Below are 19,211 nucleotides of genomic sequence, written 5' to 3' on the forward strand. Positions count from 1 at the left end.
ACACACTACGGACAATTTTTCCAAAGATGCCAATCAACCTACCATGCATGTCTTTGGACCGGGGAAGGAAACCAGAGTACCCGGAGGAAACCCCCGAGGCACGGGGAGAACATGCAAACTCCATACACACACAAGGCGGAGGCGGGAATCGAACCCTGACCGTGCCCCCACTTTGCATATCAATAATTTTAATTTATTACACACACACACACAGTAGGCTACAATATGCTACAAATAGGCTTAATTATAAAGAACAATATTATTATAATTGCAGCCATATTTTTATATATAGATAGGCAACCTCTCAGGTTCACAATTATTTCTTTTGTGAAAAAAATTATTTTATAAAAAGAATTATTAGCTCAATTTGCATTGTTTCATCAATCATGTTAAAATTAGCCTACAGCATAAACTTGTAAAGTGACATACCTGACTTGCATGTCAAATTAACAAAATTGTTTTAAGTATTACAGTATTTCTCTGTTTTTGATACCAATACTTTGTCATTTAAAAAAAATAATTTTGATTATAATCACAGTATGTTAGCACTGGTAAAATAAATTGGTGTGGTATAAGAGACATAAAGCTCTGTAGGACTCCACTTTATCACATTACACCTTGTTTATTAGTTACTTCTGATGTCTGAATACTAATTTATGAAATTTAATAGTAGCGGTTTAGCAGTAGCTGATGCTTCCCTTTATTTAATCTTAAACAACCTCTTAGCCATGTTTCTTTATCAGAAGAATTCTTTTTCATTTTATCATGTTAAAAAGCAAGACAGAGCACACGAAGACAACACAAAGCAGAAACAAAGGCGAGGATTCCGCGCTGCCAAAGGACTTTTTTGAGTAATAAATAAAACATTTAAATTCATGTTTTTTAATATTTAGTTTGACTGTAGCTTTGTGTAGTTAGATTTTTTTTTTTTACATTTTCAGAAGATTAATAAATCAATAATCGATAAAATGAGTCTTAATTGAAACTAAGCTTCTGACTGATTTTTTCCATAATGATGTATTATTCTAGATTCTTCCTGAGCACTACCACTAAACAGTTTTCTAGTTTTAAAACCTTGGAAAGATCTGCTTCAAGTCCCAGTCTTCCCAGTAAAATGTTTCTATATGTTGGAGTAAACAAACACTCATACACTACTTGAGCACATTAAAACTCATTAATGATATTATTTTGACTTAAGTACATTTTTATATATAGTAAAAAATACAACTGTATATTTTTATACAGTTTTCTATATTTCTACACTTTCTCCATTATAATTATTATCTATTCCTTTAGACTTTGTCCACTTTGGCCATAACATCTACCACATAACACACTGTTCCATAATGTACACATGTCAATATTAGTGACACATGTTCCTGGTAGCTACTTAACTTTCTCCAAGTTCTCTGTAGCTGTTTAATATACAGTACAGGACACCTGGACATCACAGCTATGTGTACAGTATGTCCCCAAAGTGTTCCAGGAAACTGAAGGTAAACTGTTGTCTATAACGTAACATTTCATTTCACTGTAACTAAGAGGCTTATACCTGTTCCTGCATCTCAATGCTCCTGTGTACAAAGCCAGGTCCATGAAGATCTCCATGATGTGTTGGAGGTTGGAGTGGAAGATCTCGAGTGTCCCTTAAAGACCCACAACTCTGAATGGATGATTCTTTTGGTTGATTATTTTCCTCCCAATCTCTGTGCACATCCTTGTGCTTTGACAACAGGGTAATAAAACCCGAACCGGAAAATAAAAGTGACGGCAGAGCATCGGGACGAGGACAGACTGAATAAATTAAACACACAGAAGTTAAATGAAGAGATCTCAAATCAAACACAGGAAATCATGTAACACCGCCTGGTTAGATAAAATGGAAAATAAGTAAATTAAAATAACCTGACAAACTGATACATTAGAAAATAAAACTCATGTTTTTTGTGATATAAAGCCTATAGATCTTCTATTGAGTGCAATAGAGAAGACATTGACAGGACAAATTTTTGATGTTCTATAATACACAGAATTAATGTTTTGTCGGTTGGAGAAAACAATCCATCATAACGGTTACAGAAACTATGATTCCATGCCAAGGTGTAATAAAAAGTTTCTGTGACACAGATTAATTATTGAGTGTTCTGACAGTTTAAAGGTGTTAACCCCTAGGGCGGGGTTGGCAACCTGCTGCTCCGGAGCCACAAGTGTCTCTTTCATCCCTCTTCTGCGGCTCTCTGTAGATTTGAAAAATAAATATTGAATTAATTATTTTTTTTATTTTAGATAGTTTTAAAAAAAAATATTCATTTAACTGTGTTTCATTTTTTGTCGTTCAAAATATGCCTCATAACTTGCGAAATCCGACACACAGAAGGAGGCGCATTTTTGGTTTGCTGCAGCCGGGAAGTTAAAATTTTGACGTCATGAATACGAAGGGGACTCAATTAGACAATTAGATTTTATTTGAAAGTAACCTTCAACCCAGCATCTTTTTTGTTAAGGTTAGTTCAAACTGTTCAAAATATTTTTTGTTTCCTTGCAGAAATAAAATTTTGTTTAGTCTGTAGCAGTTCATTGATTTCATACATGCAACACACTACAGTCTTTTCTATACTTTCCATAAAGGTAAAAAATGATAAATTACCTTGTTTCTTAGCAGAGGTGTCAAGTAAAGAAGTACAGATACTTTGTTACTTTATTTAAGTAGACATTTTGAGTATCTATACTTTAGCAATTACAGTATTTTTTAGCAGACTTTTTACTTCTACTCCTTACATTTTCACACAATTATCTGTACTTTCTACTCCTTAAATTTTTTAAATAGCCTTCTTACTTCTAATTCATTTCGGCTTGTTTTTATTTAGGCTTGTTTTCATTCCGGCTTGTCATCATTCAAAAAAAACCTATGAAGATAAATCCATCCGGATAGAGTGAATTTGATTGTGATTGGATGAGAAGTATAAACATTATACCATTTCAACAACCTATTTGTTTGTATGTGACCCATCACACCTGCACATCATGTCACACTTCAGTTACCGCAACGCTGGACATAGCAGACGGAGCCAAGTATGAAGATGTCCGTGGCAGAGGCTCAAAACCCAATGTCTCAACAACCAAGCACCAGCACCAGCAAGGAAGTTGGTAGCCAGGAAGACCAACGAACCACAACCCTTATACAGTACATCCCTGGGTGGACCTGGAAGAATGTTGGAAATGGTTGGATGGAAAAATAAGTAATTTCGCATGCATTGTAAGCTATGCTCACCCAAATACCATGAGCTAAAGGTTTATAAAGCATATTGAGGTAAGCTGAAATTTTGTTATCAATCAATTATTAACAAATCTAAAATTTGATTTTAGCCAAATGTTATCTGAGCTTAAATTATTGCTATATTTGTAAGTTAATTGTGCAAAGCTATAGTTTTTGTTATTATCAGTCGATTATTGACAATATTGTAGTGACCTAGAAAATGCCAATGGTTTGCTTGCTATCAGCAGACGCTGATTCAACATTGCAATCTAGTTTGGTGCCTCGGAGTGAGATTTGAAATTCAAATTTAACCAAATGTTATCTGAGCTTATATTGTTACTATATGCAATATTTGTAAGTTATTTGTGCAAAGCTATAATCTACAGCTGGTTGATAAGTTATGTATTAAGGATAGTCATGATCCTGTCTGTGTATGAGAGTGCACATGTCGATATGGGGCCATTTGGGTCCCTGTAAAGATTTAATAGGCCCAAGTATTAAGCCAAATGCAATTTAAAATGATTTTACTGCAAATTTTCAGTCATGCCAGCAGCTGCTTGTGGTCCTAAAACTACAAGAAAAGATTTAAAGGGATAGCTCACCCAAAAAGAAAAATTCTGTCATCATTTTCTCATCCTCATGTTGTTTTAAATCTGTATGAACTTCTTTTCCACCGTGAAGAAGACCAGCCCTCTTGAAATGACCCAGCAGTTGGATGCGTACCTGGGGTGCCCAGGAGACACAATAGAGGTACTGGAGTCCTTTTCAGCTGTGTGCCAGCTATCACTTAAGCTTAATAAGGCACTCCCAGCCTCAGCAGCCTGTGAAAGACTGTTTAGTGTTGCAGGGCTGATCTTCAGGCCAAGAAGAGTATGCATTGGCTCAAAGAACTTTGAGAACCAGCTACTTTTGCGGCTGATCAAAGCCTATTAGTAACTCTTTGTTGCATGTGTGCTTAACCGATGTTGATTCCCCGATGCCAAAGGACATTTTTGAGTAATGAATAAAACATTTAAATTCACATTTTTTAATATTTAATTTGACTGTAGCTTTGTGTAACAATTTGATTCTTTTCTTTTTACATTTTCAGAAGATTATAATCTTTTATAATTTATAAACTATTGGATAAATAGCTTTATAAATTTAAAGCTTCTGACTTGTTTTTTGTATTATTCTAAATTCTTCCTGAGCACTACCACTAAACAGTTTTCCTGTTCGAGTTTTAAAACCATCAAAAGATTTGCTTCTAGTCCCAGTCTTCCCAGTAAAATGTGTCTATATGTTGGAGTAAACAGACACTCATACACTTCTTGAGCACTTAAAAAAAAAAATAATGTTATTATTTTGACTTAAGTAAATTGTTTTCTATACTTCTATACTTTCTCCACTATAATTATTATCTATTTCTTTAGACTCTGTCCACTTTGGCCAAAACATCTACTACATAACACACTGTTCCATAATGTACACACGTCAATATTAGTGACACATGTTACTGGTAGCTACTTAACCTTCTCCAAGTTCCCTGTAGCTGTTTAATATACAGTACAGGACACCTGGACATCACAGCCATTTGTACAGTATGTCCCCAAAGTGTTTCAGCAAAACTGAAGGTAAACTGTTGTCTATAATATGTAGGATTACATTTCAGTGTAACTAACAGGCTTATACATGTTCCTGCATCTCAATGCTCCTGTGTACAAAGCCAGTTCCATGAAGATCTTCATGATGTGTTGGAGGTTGGAGTGGAAGATCTCGAGTGTCCTGCAAGGATCCCCGACTCTGAATGGGTGACACACACACACACACACACACACACACACACACACACACACACACACACACACACACACACACACACACACACACACACACACACACCTGTTACATAGAGGTATGAGTTAAGGTTCCTTGTAAGTGTGCAGTTTATTCCTGATTACATTATTGTATGTAGGTTATTAACTGTGTATGTAGATTACTGTGTATGTAGATTATAGTTTTACAGCATTATATATACAACATTATATGATAATGTTTAACTCATATTATGAAAGCTAGATTCTGATCATTTTCTATTACAGTGTGGTTTGACAGTGCACTAATCATTAATAAAATGTGTTAGAACTGGTAAAGTAAATCACTGTAGCATTAAAGTTGATAGCATCTTAATTCTGAGGTGTAAATACTGTAATGTGAAATCCTCATTAGGTGTGAACACATTAATTGAACAATGTTAACAATGAATGGTTTTATTTTATTTAATGTCATTGAATTCCGCTTGTATTTTATTATAGAAATGGGCTTGTATATGATTTACTCATCTTATATTTTCATAAACCATTACCATGTGTAAATAATGAGTGACTGGTTTTAATCAGAGTATTCACTGGTTATTTTTTTAAAGTTAAGAACAACAAAATCAGAAAGAACTTTATTGCCAGGTATGTTTTCACATACGAGGAATTTGTTTTAGTGACAGAAGCTCCACAGAATGACATTGACAAGACACGATCACATATATAATTTAGACAATTTGTATGTACTATGTGAAATGTGCAACTGAAATATAAATAAGTAAGTATGTGTTTTAGGTAAATAATGTAAGAATAGTGTTGTGTGTGCTGTGTATGTTAAATGTTCATCAGATGGATTGCCTGAGGGAAGAAACTTCCTGTGTCTGGTCCTTCTGGTGCTCAGGGCTCTGTAGCATCGACCAGATGGCAACAGTTTAAAAAGGGAGTGTGCTGGATGTGACGGGTCCAGAGTGATTGTCTTTGCCCTTCTGCACACTCTGGAGAAGTACAGATTTTGGAGAGTGGGGAGAGTTGTGCCAATGGATCCCTCAGCAGTCCGGACTATCCTCTGTAGTCTTCTGAGGTCGAATTTGGTAGCTGAGCTGAACCAAACAGTAATTGAAGTGCAGAGGATGGATTCAATGATAGCAGTGTAGAACTGTTTCAGAAGATCCTGTGGCAGGTTGAACTTCCTCAGCTGGCCAATGAAGTGCAACCTCTGCTGGGCCTTGTACACAATGGAGTCTATGTGAGACCCTGAACCTCCTTTGAATCCCATGCAGATCCCAGAGGCAAAATCAACTGAAACTTCTGGTTGCAGCCTACCATTTGTCACGCTTGCATAGAACTGGAGTGATGTCTTGAATTTCATCGCATCCAGACATGTATTATTTTGATTTGTCCAAAGTTAAAGTGAGGTTAAATGCTTCTTCAAATGAAATCTCTTGCAGATTCCCAGCAGGAACACTAAACTGTTTGGACTTTTCATCAGAAAGCCACACCTTCATGACTTTCCCCATAGTTTCACAGACCCAAACCCTGAACTTTTTCAGAATGGTTCCATTTTTAATGTCATTAAAATTTAAATCATCTCCACCATTTCCACTAACTTCAACAACACTGATCATGTGTGACATCATCTTGTTCTTAAACTAAAAAAACACAAGCATTTCAAGATGGATGAAAATAGTTCTTCTGATAAATAGGCATGTTTAAGATGAATTGTAGTTAAGGTAATAAAATGCCTGACGCATGAGCTACTGCTGATATTATTTACTGATTCCACTGATTCCATTTACTGATTAAACTACTGTAATATTAGATGACTTTATGTATGCTAATGGCCAGATTAATGTTTTACAAAAGGATGCCATCCTCTGTGTTCTAATAATCTGTTCGATTACGTCACCCACTTCCTGTTAGCACCATAGAAAAAGCACATGTGCTATCATGTCAGTGTGAAACTTTAGACATGTGTAAGTTCTGAGTTGTTTTATTGTGGAAAGCTTTATCATGTATGATGCTGTCTTGCCTTTATGTATTTGCCAAGTCTTTAAATGTTTTCTATCTGTCTTTGATATGTGGTGTTTAAAGTGTGTTTCCTCTCCTCATGTTAACTTTTACTGTACAGAACCTTACTCTGTGTCTGAGACCCCTATGTTACACCATCACTAACATTTAACTTTCGGATCAACAGACTTTTTTTTAATAAACACAGAAGTGGATGTTAACTGGCATAATTCAGAACTCTGAGACCCAAAGATTTTATTGACATCATCATGTACAGAGTTGAGTTATGGACGCCTTGTGTGAATTTAATGCTGAAATTTCAGACAGAAAGTATTCAGACATCAGAAGTAATTAATAAACAAGGTGTAATGTGATGAAGCCTATAGAGCTTCTGTCTAATGCAGTAGAGAAGACATTGTCGATTGTTCATGCTTTATTATAAACATCATGAAAGTTTTGTAGGTTGGAGAAAAATTCCAAAATTCCACTGTATCTGTTACAGAAAACATGAAGGTTTGCGTGACACAAAGGAATGTTCACTAAATAATAAATCACATTATTGTGTTTTTTGACAGTTTAATTAACCAAATAATCACTGAGGGGTGAAAAGCTTATGAAATCTGATTTCCATCTAAAAGCATGGACACACAAACACACACACTTATTTTCTTTGAAGTGTGATGTAAGACTCAGCACCACCCTCTTTATCTGGTATAAATACGAGAGCACGAAGCTTCTGTCTCATCCACAAACTTACATCCTTCACAAGACGTCTTTTAAAGAAGACATTTCTTGCTACCTGGTTCATCAGTTCCTTGTAAGTATGCAGTTTATTCTTGATGACATTATGTAGGTTATTAACTGTGTATGTAGATTACTGTGTATGTAGATTATAGTATTACAGCATTATAGTTACTGTATATGATAATGTTTAACTCATATTATGAAAGCTTAATTCTGATCATTTTCTATTACAGTGTGGTTTGTCAGTGTGTTAATCATTAATAAATAAAATGTGTTAGTACTGGTAAAGTAAATTGGTGTGGTATAAGAGACATAAAGCTCTGTAGGACTCCACTTTATCACATTACACCTTGTTTATTAGTTACTTCTGATGTCTGAATACTGATTTTTGAAAATTAATAAAATAAATAGAGATGGCATAACAGTTACAGAAACTATGATTCCTTTCCAAGATGTTCTCAAAAGTTCCTGTGAGACACAGAAATGTGGATTAAATAATAAATCACTTCATTGTGGTTTCTTAGATGTTCTGACATTTTAAGGTAATTAACCTGTGATGTATATTCATGATTACATTATGTAGGTCAGTGGTCCCACCCCCGGGCTGCGGACCGGTACCGTTCCATGGACCAAATCGTACCGATCCGCCCAAGGAACATTAAATTATTTCCATTTTATTGACTGTGGTGTATTTCTCTCAGGTTTGTGTGACTTTCCATGGATGAAAGTTTAACCGGGAGCTGAGAGACGTCACCTAAAGCCGCACCAATACCGCGTATGCGCAAAATATCATGGTATTGGGCCGGGTTTAGGTGACGTCTGGAGCTGAGCGGCTGCAAGCGGCAGTGGCGTTGTAGCTTTGTTGGAGAGAAGATGTGTATTGCTCTTCTCTCTGTTCACCGGTACTTTGTCATGTTTATAACAGTGCTTGGTGTACGTGTATATTGTGTTTGCTCAAATTTAACCAACAAATTAGCAAAAATGAGCACGAAACAGACGTCGTTAGAAAGTTAGAAACTCTGCCGGTGTTCTGGATTAAAGTCACGGCGGAATACCCTGAGATTGTCACCACAGCACCTAAATTCCTATTGCCATTTCCGACATGCTATCTGTGTGAAGCGGAATTTTCTGCAGTGACGGCAACCAAAACAAAACAATGGAATAAACTGGACATAACAAGGCATGTTTAAATACAATTAAATTAAAAGTATTAATTTTTATTTAATTGTATAGCCACCACTCCCACCCCCAGCGGGCCGCGGTAAAATGATCAAACATTGACCGGTCCGCGGCGAAAAAAAGCTTGGGGACCACTGATGTAGGTTATTAACTGTGTATGTAAATTTGAGTATTGTAGCATTATAATCACTGTATGTGTTAATGCTTAATTTTAAGTTTTCTTTAACTCATATTATGAAAGCTCTATTCTGAACATTTTCTGTCGTGCGAAATCCTCATTGGGTGTGAACACATTAACTGAACAATGTTAACATGACCGACTTTTTTTCATGTAAGTGAAATCCGCTTGTGTTTTATTGTAGCAATGGGGTTAAAAATGGTTTATTCATGTTAGTTAACTTCAGTTAAAAGAAACTTTTTTGTAAAGAATAACCCTGTATAAATATAAATAATGAATAATTTTTATCGAACTTTATGCAATGGTTATTAGCAAGCATAAAGTCACCTAATAAAATAAATGAAAAAAATAAAGATAAACAACATCCAATGATACAAACGGTTGATAAAGATTTTTGAGCTGAATCACAAAATATTTTTAATTTTATCAGCTTAATTCCTGAGACATCTTTGTTTTGTTTTTTTTAGGCTCAAGAAGAACAGCATGTCGTACCTGGCAGATGTTGTTGAAGTTGGAGGTCAGGGAGGAAATGCTTTTAATTATAATGGCACTGAAAATGGAAGCATGCTGAAAAGGATCCAGGTTTGGGAAGGTGTGTGGCAGATAAAAGCCATGAAGGTGTGGCTTACTGATGGCCGGTCCATAGTGTTTGGTAGGCCTGAGGAGAATCCAAAAGAGTTTACATTTGAAGATGGAGAGCATTTCACCTCTCTTTCACTTTGGCCAAATCTAGATGGTAAACGTCTGGGTGCACTCAAATTCAACACAAGTCACTCAAGAGAATTCTATATATGTTTGAAAAATCGTAACCTAAATCCAGAAGTTACAGTTGATGTTGCTTCTGGGATCTGCATGGGGATCAAAGGACGTTCAGGGTGGGATATTGATCGCTTTGGCTTCATATTCATCAACACCATCAAGTCTGCTGAGCTTACCAGTGTTGTGTATCCCACCATTCATGATGTGATACCCAAAGTGGCTTTTGGAGTAATCAAATCCATGTTGTACCAGAACAACAGTTTTGAAACTCAAGAATTTACAATTGAGACCACCAATAAAATCACCCAAATATCCTCCTGGTCTGTTAAGGGCAATCTGAAATCCACAGTGAGCCTAAAAGTAAAAGCAGGAATTCCATTTCTTGCGGAGGGGAAATCAGGATATGAATTAAGCATTGGAGTTGAAGGTACATATGATTCAGAGACCACTATAGAAAAAATGGAGCTCCTCTCAGTTCCTGTTATAATTCCTCCAGGTAAAACTGTGGATGTGCGCGTCACACTTGGCCAGGCTACAGTTGACCTCCCATTCACTGGCATCATGAAGATTACCTGCTATAATGACAGGGTGCTGCAGTATAAAACCAGTGGAACCTACAAGGGTGTCGCTTACACTGATGGAAAAATGTTTGTGAATTAATCATACAAAACGCTTGGTGCAGCCTAATAAGCTTTGAATTCAATTCTAGAAATATTTTAACTACAAAATTGATCATGTTTAATAATCAATGTTACAGATGTATGGGACGTATTTAGTGCATTATGTATCACTGTACTCAGTATCTCAGTAAAGTTCTTGCTGACTGGAGCTGTGTGTGTGGAACACTGGAGTCCAGCTGTGACTTATATGGTCTTGCATCTTCATGTTTATCCTGCATTTGGTGGAATGGGTGATGTTTTTTTGTTTATTTTTTCAAAATCTGGAAACCAAAGAAAACAGTGATTTGATTTATTCCGCTGGTCTTGGAAAATAAAAGTGACGGCAGAGCATCGGGACGAGGATAAACTGAATAAATTAAACACACAAGTTAAATGAGGTCTCGAATCAAACACTTACAGGAAATCGTGTAGCACCGCCTGGTTAGATAAAATGGAACGTAAGTAAATTGTAATAACATGATAAACTGATACACTGGGGAAAAAAAACTTATATCTAATTTTTTTTGTGATCTAAAGCCAGACCAAAATTTTTGTCTTTTGGAGAAACAATCCACCGTAACTGTTACAGAAACCATGATTCCATAACAAGGTGTCATCAAAAGTTTCTGTGACACAGATTAATTCTTGAGTGTTTGGACAGTTCGGAGTGTGTTTACTCTCAATACTATTCTGTACATTGTGTTCCCTCTCCTCATGTCAGAGCTTTATGCCTCTTATCCAACATGAATTTATTTTACCAAATGTAACAAATTTCATTTATTAATGATTAACGCACTGACAAACAACACGGTAATAGAAAATAATCAGAAGTAAGCTTTCATAATATGAGTTAAACATTATCATATACAGTAACTATAATGCTGTAATACTATAATCTACATACACAGTAATCTACACACACAGTTAATTACCTACATAATGTAACCAGGAATAAACTGCACATTTACAAGGAACTGATGAAGCAGGTAACAAAAACCTTCTTTAAATGACAACTTATAAAGGATACAAGTTTGTGGATGAAACAGAAGCTGCACATTTTCGTATTTATACCAAATAAAGAGGGTGGTCCTGAGCATTACATCACACTTCCAAGTAACAAGTTTGTGTGTGTTTGTGTGTCCATCCTGTTAGCTGGAATTCAGATTTCACAAGCATTTCAGCCCTCAGTGTTTAATTTCCTTAAACTGTCAGAAAGCACAATAATGTAGTTTATTATTTAATGAACATTCCTTTATGTCACTCAACCTTGTGATGACATCTTAACATGGAATCATGGTATCTGTAACAGATACAGTTACATTTTTCTCCAAACCACAAAACATTCAGTCTGTTTATAATAAGTATCAGAAATCTACAATGTCTTTTCTGTTGCTCATCCATGAATCTAGTCTTTTCACCTTCAGTTTGATTTTCTTATAACACACACACACACACAGACACAGCCTTGTCCCTACCATAATTAGCCTTACCACAGATGGCCCTGCCATAATCATTCTTTATGTTACCAACCATGGGAACTAAGGGAAGTATAGGCTCACATCCCTATAATATCTGACTTCATTGGGGTAACTGAGAGGTCACTTAAACACAGATGCACACACACATACCAACACACACACTCACTACACCATCCCTCTTCTTGGATGACTATATATTCCTGCTTTTCCTAATAAACTTTGGAACTTCTCTTTGAAAGACTGTCTCGTGTGTTTCATTGAGACTTCCCCAAGGCCTTGTGGAGAACAGAAACCGAGCAGAGGAATAAGAGGCTGAATTTTAGGTTACCCAGCCCAGGCGGCAGATGGAAAGAGGGATGAGAATTCCTTACAGTTGTGGGGGCTCGTCCGGGATACCAGTATTCTGGTAAGTGCTGATTTGGTATCTTGTCATACCAGTTAAAGTGTAGGCACTTACCTCGTGTACTGGTATTTATATTGGGGATATCAGAAGAGCGGGCAAGTGCTGATCGGTATCTAGTCATATCGTTCAAAGTGTAGGCACTACTGTGCTGATATCCATATCCGTGTATAGAATGTATGCACGATGTGTAAGGGAATTCGTCACTGGTTGGTGAAATAGCGCGCGCAACGTCTCTAAGGTTAGAGGCTATAAATTTATTTGATCGCCCTCTCTGTCTCGGTCACTGGTCTCCAATTGTGTTGTGTTGTTTGTGTTGTGTTGATTGTGTTGTGTTAATTGTGTTGTTTTGTTTTTGTTTAATAATATTGGTTGTACCTATAGTACATATAGTATAGGACATGGGTAATTCAGGAACGAAATATCCTAAGCCAGACCATGAGGAAACTATTTGGTATCTGCTTACATTCAAATTTGTGACGGCTTCGGGGATCCTGATTAGGATTATCAGTACATGACAGACAGTTATAAGAAATGGCTAGAAATGAAACTGATCTGGGATAAATATCACTCTACTCCAAACTCAAAAAAAAAAAAAAAAAAAAAAAAAAAAAATAATAATAATAATAATAATAATAATAATAATAATAATAATAATAAAATCTCTGCTGAAGTTTGATCCTCAAATTAAACAGAAATCGCTAATCCTTTGTTCCTCACAACCTGTCTCATAATTGTAGCTTTGAGGTGCAGAAAGTTCTTAAATATCAGCTCACAGATCGTAGCAGTATGACAATTAAAACTCTACGGGAGAGAGTGCGCACTATGGAAGTTGATGGTATTTTAGAAAGTAGATACGTAGTATGCCTTGCTGTGGCTGAAGGCAATGTATATAATGGTGACTCGGCCCGAGGGAGAGGCTGGGGAAGAGGAGGAAGTAATTCATACTCACTAAGCCCCGGCGCCTGTTTTCATTGTTGTAGGAATGGGCATTGGATTAATGAATGTAGGAAAAGACTTAGAGAGATGGGAGATGTTCCCGTAGATTCCCTTCCTGCACTGCCTCCCCAACCACCCTAGGCTGCATTCCATTAAAGATTTTAACAGAGCCATATTGTATTGGTCATATACAATATTGTTACTTGTATACATATTGTTACTTTATTATTTATTTTAAGCATCTGTCTTGTAGTATAGTGTCTGTTTGCTCGGTCTCTTGTCTTGCACTGTTTGCACTAGGTTGCACACATGCACTTTATGTGTATTTTAGAATTTTTTTTAGTACTTATCTCTTGTCTGGCACTGTTTGCACTAGTTAAATATTCTAAATAAACTACAAACACAAAATATACACATTTATTTTGTCTTCACATTCTTTTAACTCCTTCTTCTTGTAATCTCCACATTCTTGTAACTCCTCTCTCAGTCATACACTTACCTGTAAGGCTCATTATGCAGCTCATTATGCGGGCCTTTGTCTTCTCAGGTGTGAATTACATTAATATTCATGATAGTTGACGCCTACTCGCATATGCCCTTTACAAACAAAAAGTGTCTTCGAAAATTTAAATCAATATATTGTTTTCTGTGAGCGAGTAAACAAGATGATTTTCACATAATTTTGAAGCAAAAACTCTAGGCTACAAGATCCAGTTCTCAAAAGTCCTATGAACCAATGTTCTGTATGTGTTTTATGGCCTTATTCAAGTGATTTATAATGTTTCATTTTTCACTAACCACGCATAAACATTGTTTTCTCAAAAACACAATCATGTACATACATGCTGCTCACATATTATTGTAGTCCAGTTTGTGCTGATTACAGTGATATTAGACTTTAGCCATTTATATCTTCATAAGCAACTGAAAAAAGCACAAATATCAATTCAATTCAATTCAAGTTTATTTGTATAGTGCTTTTTACAATAGACATGGGGGGCAGACACGTGACAAGAAACATAAACAAAACTGCATGTGGCCAAAGTCTGAGCTGAATCATGACAGAGCCCCCCCCCAAGGCGCGGCTCCCGAAGGTCCATGGGGGGGGGGGCACACGGTGAAGGCAGGTGGGGGGAGCAAGGCATACGGTGAAGGCAGGTGGGGGGAGCAAGGCACACGGTGAAGGCAGGTGGGGGGAGCAAGGCACACAGCGAGGCAGGTGGGGGGAGCAAGGCACATGGCGGCACAGCCAGCGGGTGCCGAGCAACGTCCACAGCCGAGCAGAGGGGCCGAACGACGTCCAAAGCCGAGCAGAAGGGCCGAGCGACGTCCACAGCCGAGCAGAAGGGCCACGCGACTTCCATAGCCGAGCTGAAAGGCCGAGCGACATCCACAGCCGAGCTGAAGCGCCGAGCGACGTCTACAGCCAAGCTGAAGGGCCGAGCGACGTCCACAGCCGAGCTGAAGGGCCGCGCATAACTCCCGACGCACCGCTGCCAGTCCCACCCCTCAGGAACCAGGAACAGGAAGGGAGGGAGGGAGAGAGAGGAAAAAAAATATATACATATATCCTCCACAGAACAAAAAATCCAAAAAATACGGGCCTGAAACACCCCCCACGACGCCCTCCACGGGAACAAAACGTGAAGCGACACCCCCCACCGGACAAATGCGGGGCGATGTCACAGGACACCGAAAAAACAAAACAAAACTCGGGTTGGCGACATGACCCGAAACCGGAAGTAAGGCGGCGCCCCCAGCGGAGAAACCGGGTGCGGAGCGGCGTCCCTCACCGGAAAAAAATGCGGACCGATGTCACCAAACCCGCAAAGTCCGGGGGAAAAAAAAACAAAACAAAACAAAACAAAAAGGCTCCCACGATAACCGGTCCGAGCTGCTATCCTGCTGGGTCCTGGTGCGGCGGAATCTTCTGTCATGATGCGGGGCAGGAAGCGGACCCAGACACAGGATAGCAAAACAAAACAGTGTTTAATAACAAAGGGAACACGGAATATGACACAGACTGAAGACAAGACAGGACAACAGTAGATTCCGCGCTGCCATCAGCAACGCGGCACACTTAACTACAAAACACTAATGACACAATGAGGAGCAGGTGTGGTGACGGGAAGGAGCAGACGAAGGCAGGGCAGACACGTGAAAAGAAACATAAACAAAACTGCACATGGCCAAAGTCCGAGCTGAATCATGACAATAGTTCACAATGTGTATGTATTTATTCCCCTATGAGCAAGTCTGAGGTGACTCAGGCAGCAGTGGCAAGGAAAAACTCCCTTAAATTGGTAAAGGAAGAAACCTTGAGAGGAACCGGACTCAAGGGGAACCCATCCTCATATGGGTGACACTAGGGGTTTGATTGTAATATACAGTCAGTTAAATGTTGTATTGGTATAAGGATCATGGACTTCAGATCCCCTTAGTATCACAGAGTCTAACTGGAGATGTCTCAGGATTCTTAGTCGGCCTCGGCTCAGTGGACATACAAAGGCTTCGTCCCACAGAGGACGTTAGGAGCTGGTACAGTGTCTGGATGCCTCGGGATAGGTACAAAGAGAGAAGCAGTGGAAAGGGATTAACATATCTGCCGTTCATAAAAATGTGCCGGTCTGATGTACTGGTGCATGATATTATGGGATGTATTATGTGTACGCCTGACTAAAGAGATGAGTTTTTAATCTATGTTTAAACTGGGAAAGTGTGTCTGAGCCCCGAACACTATCAGGAAGACTATTCCAAAGTTTGGGAGCTAAATAAGAAAATGCTCTACCACCTTTAGTAGACTTAGATATTCTGGGAACTACCAAAAGTCCTGAGTTTTGCGATCTCAGAGAGCGTGAAGGATTGTAACGTGTTAGAAGACTAGTTAGATACATGGGAGCTAAACCATTAAGAGCCTTGTACATAAGTAGCAGCAGTTTGTAGTCAATTCTAAACTTAACAGGTAGCCAGTGTAGAGATGATAAAATTGGGGTTATATGGTCATACTTTCTTGTCCTAGTGAGAACTCTGGCAGCTGAAGTTTGGACTAACTGTAACCTATTTATTAAAGATGCAGGACAACCACCTAGTAATGCATTACAATAGTCCAGTCTAGAGGTCATGAACGCATGAACTAGCTTCTCAGCATCAGAAAGAGACAGGATGTTTCTCAGCTTGGCAATATTTCTAAGGTGGAAGAAGGCTGTTTTGGTAGTGTGAGCGATATGATTTTTAAAAGACAAGTTGCTGTCTAATATAACACCGAGGTCTTTCACTGTCGATCTACTAGTAACAGTACATCCCTCTAAATGGGAGTTAAGTTGTGAGAGTTTCTGTGCACTGGTTTTTGGACCTATGAGTAGTATTTCTGTCTTATCGGAGTTTAACAATAGAAAGTTGCAGCTCATCCAGTCTTTTATCTCTCTAAGGCACTGAGTTAATTTGGACACTGTGGCTATTTCATCTGGTTTTGATGAGATATATAACTGTGTGTCATCAGCATAACAATGGAAACTAATCCCATGTCTTCTAAAAATGTTCCCTAATGGAAGCATGTATATAGAGAAAAGCAGAGGTTCAAGAACTGATCCTTTATAATTGCCAACTTAAAAGACTTTGAGATGTAACCTAAAGATAACGAGAAGGTAATGATATTAAGAAGAGGCTGACCAGCTTTATGTAACACTTCTTTCAGTAGTTTAGTTGGGATGGGGTCTAGTGAACATGTTGTTGATTTAGCTGTAGTAATAAGTTTATCTAACTCTTCCTGTCCTGTACTTGTAAAGCTGTGTAAAGCCTTAGGTGAGATTGTGTCACTGGTTGCTCTGATATGTTGAGCGTCACCTATTTTATTCCTGATACTTTCGATTTTATCAGTGAAGAATCTCATAAAGTCCTCACTACTGAAATGTGATGGAATAGTGTGTTCAGATTTCTGTTTTTTTGTTAAACTAGCCACTGTGCTAAATAAAAACCTGGGATTGTTCTGGTTATTTTCTATGAGTTTGCTCAGGTGCTCAGCCCTAGCAGCTTTTAGAGCCTGTCTATAGCTGGACATACTGTCCTTATACGCAATTCTAAAAACCTCTAATTTAGTTTTTCTCCATTTCCGTTCGAGGTTACGGGTCTCCCTCTTGAGGGTGTGAGTATGACTATTATACCATGGTGCAAGTGTTTTATCTCTAACCTTCTGTAATCTGACTGGGGCAACAGTGTCTAATGTGCTAGTGAATATAGCGCCTATGCTGTTAGTCATTACATCTAGGTCGTTTGAGTTTAAGGATACAGTAAGAAGTCCAGACAGATCAGGCAGGTTATTTGTGAATCTGTCTTTGGTGGTTGGAATAATGGTTCTACCGAGTCGATAACGTGGTGAGACATAGTTAGTCTGTTCTATAGGTAGTGAGTACATTATGAGGTAATGGTCTGTGATGTCATCACTTTGAGGTATGATATCTATATCAGTGACATCTATTCTGTGTGATATTATTAAATCTAGTGTGTGGTTACGTCGATGAGTTGCACTAGTGATGTTTTGTTTGAGCCCAAGTGAGTTTAGTAAGTCCATAAATGTGAGTCCTAAAGCGTCGTTTGAGTCATCAACATGAATGTTAAAGTCTCCTACAATTAGTGCTTTGTCAATGTTAACCAATAGGTCTGAGAGAAAATCTGTGAATTCTCTAAGAAAAACTGTATAGGGCCCTGGGGATCTGTACACGGTCGCTAGAGCAAGAGACATCAGGGATTTCTTCGTGCATGTGCGATAGTGTAACATTAAGGACGAGCACTTCAAAAGAACTAAATCTATGCTGTGTTCTCTGGGTAACAGTGAGGTAATCACTAAGGATAGTGGCGACACCACCTCCACGACCAGTCAGACGAGGCTCATGCTTATAGATATATCCTGATGGTGTAGACTCGTTTAGACTGATGTATTCATTTGGTTTAATCCAAGTTTCGGTGAGGCAGAGTGCAGTAAGGCTATTATCTGAGATCTTTTCATTTACAATAAGTGCTTTGGGTGCAAGAGATCTAATTTTCAGAAGTCCAAACCTTAAGAATTGTTTTTGTTTCTTTCTTTGGCATTTTTCTGGTCTAATTACAGTAAGATTATTTCGAGAACTTCTCATGTATTTACTTTTTGATCTCACTGCTCGGGGAACAGACACAGTTTCTATAGGGTGAGCTATGTGTGCATTTTCTGTGTCAATGTGCTGAAGTGAAGGATGGCTATTGAGATTTAAATTTAAAGAGTAGTTTACCAGTCAGAAGGTGTTCAGCGCCCTGGAGATGTTGTCCGAGAGGATCTCCTCTCCAACTCTGCTGGGGTGCAGGCCGTCAGCACAGAATAGCCTAGGACGCTCCCAGAAAACATTCCAATAATCGATAAAGAGTAGTTTCTGAGCCTGACACCATGACTGTAACCATTCATTTAAAGCGAAAAGTCTACTGAACCTTTCAATTCCTCGCTGGTACGTTGGAAGCGGTCCAGACACGATGATCCTCGTCGTGGGCGCTGTGCTGCGAACCGTCTCCACCAGGGTGTTGAAGTCCCTCTTCAGGATCTCCGACTGCCTCAGGCTGGTGTCGTTCGAGCCGACTTGAAGAACCACAGCTCTGGTGTTTCTGCTCACGACTCTAGGTACCTGTGCAGAGACATCAAGAACACAAGCACCAGGTAAGCAGTGAGTGCGAGCCTTACCTTTAGCCACCGTAGCACGGACGTGGCGGACGATGGAGTCTCCGATGATCACGTTGTCGCAGTCCGTCTCGCGAAGGGGGGCGAAGCGGTTCCGGGTGAGGATCTCGAAGACCGG

The 19,211-nt window shown here is 38.5% G+C and overlaps 1 protein-coding gene and 1 long non-coding RNA gene across 7 annotated transcripts in view; one reads left to right on the plus strand and one right to left on the minus strand.

The window, feature by feature from the left end:
* Nucleotides 1–19,211, plus strand: part of LOC113651616 (aerolysin-like protein) — a 382,868-nt gene that overhangs the window by 12,326 nt on the left and 351,331 nt on the right. For 2 of the 6 annotated variants that reach the window (XM_047800495.1, XM_027138185.2), the window contains exon 2: nucleotides 9,628–10,861. The exons of 1 other annotated variant lie outside the window; for it this stretch is intronic. In XM_047800495.1, coding sequence (XP_047656451.1) covers nucleotides 9,644–10,579 — 936 coding nt within the window. In that variant the 5' untranslated portion in view covers nucleotides 9,628–9,643 and the 3' untranslated portion in view covers nucleotides 10,580–10,861. Of the gene's footprint in view, nucleotides 1–7,783; nucleotides 7,877–9,627; nucleotides 10,862–19,211 lie in introns of those variants that run through there. 3 more of the 6 variants (XR_007137851.1, XR_007137821.1, XM_027138186.2) reach the window with 2 other exon arrangements.
* LOC113637500 lies at nucleotides 1,509–4,097 on the minus strand. The gene is made up of 3 exons (XR_003439389.2): nucleotides 3,859–4,097; nucleotides 3,016–3,202; nucleotides 1,509–2,237 (listed from the first exon to the last, which is right to left on the minus strand). It is a non-coding gene; the product is annotated as an uncharacterized LOC113637500 (long non-coding RNA).

This window comes from Tachysurus fulvidraco, chromosome 15, assembly GCF_022655615.1.
Source record: "Tachysurus fulvidraco isolate hzauxx_2018 chromosome 15, HZAU_PFXX_2.0, whole genome shotgun sequence".
NCBI classification, from domain to species: Eukaryota; Metazoa; Chordata; class Actinopteri; order Siluriformes; family Bagridae; genus Tachysurus; species Tachysurus fulvidraco.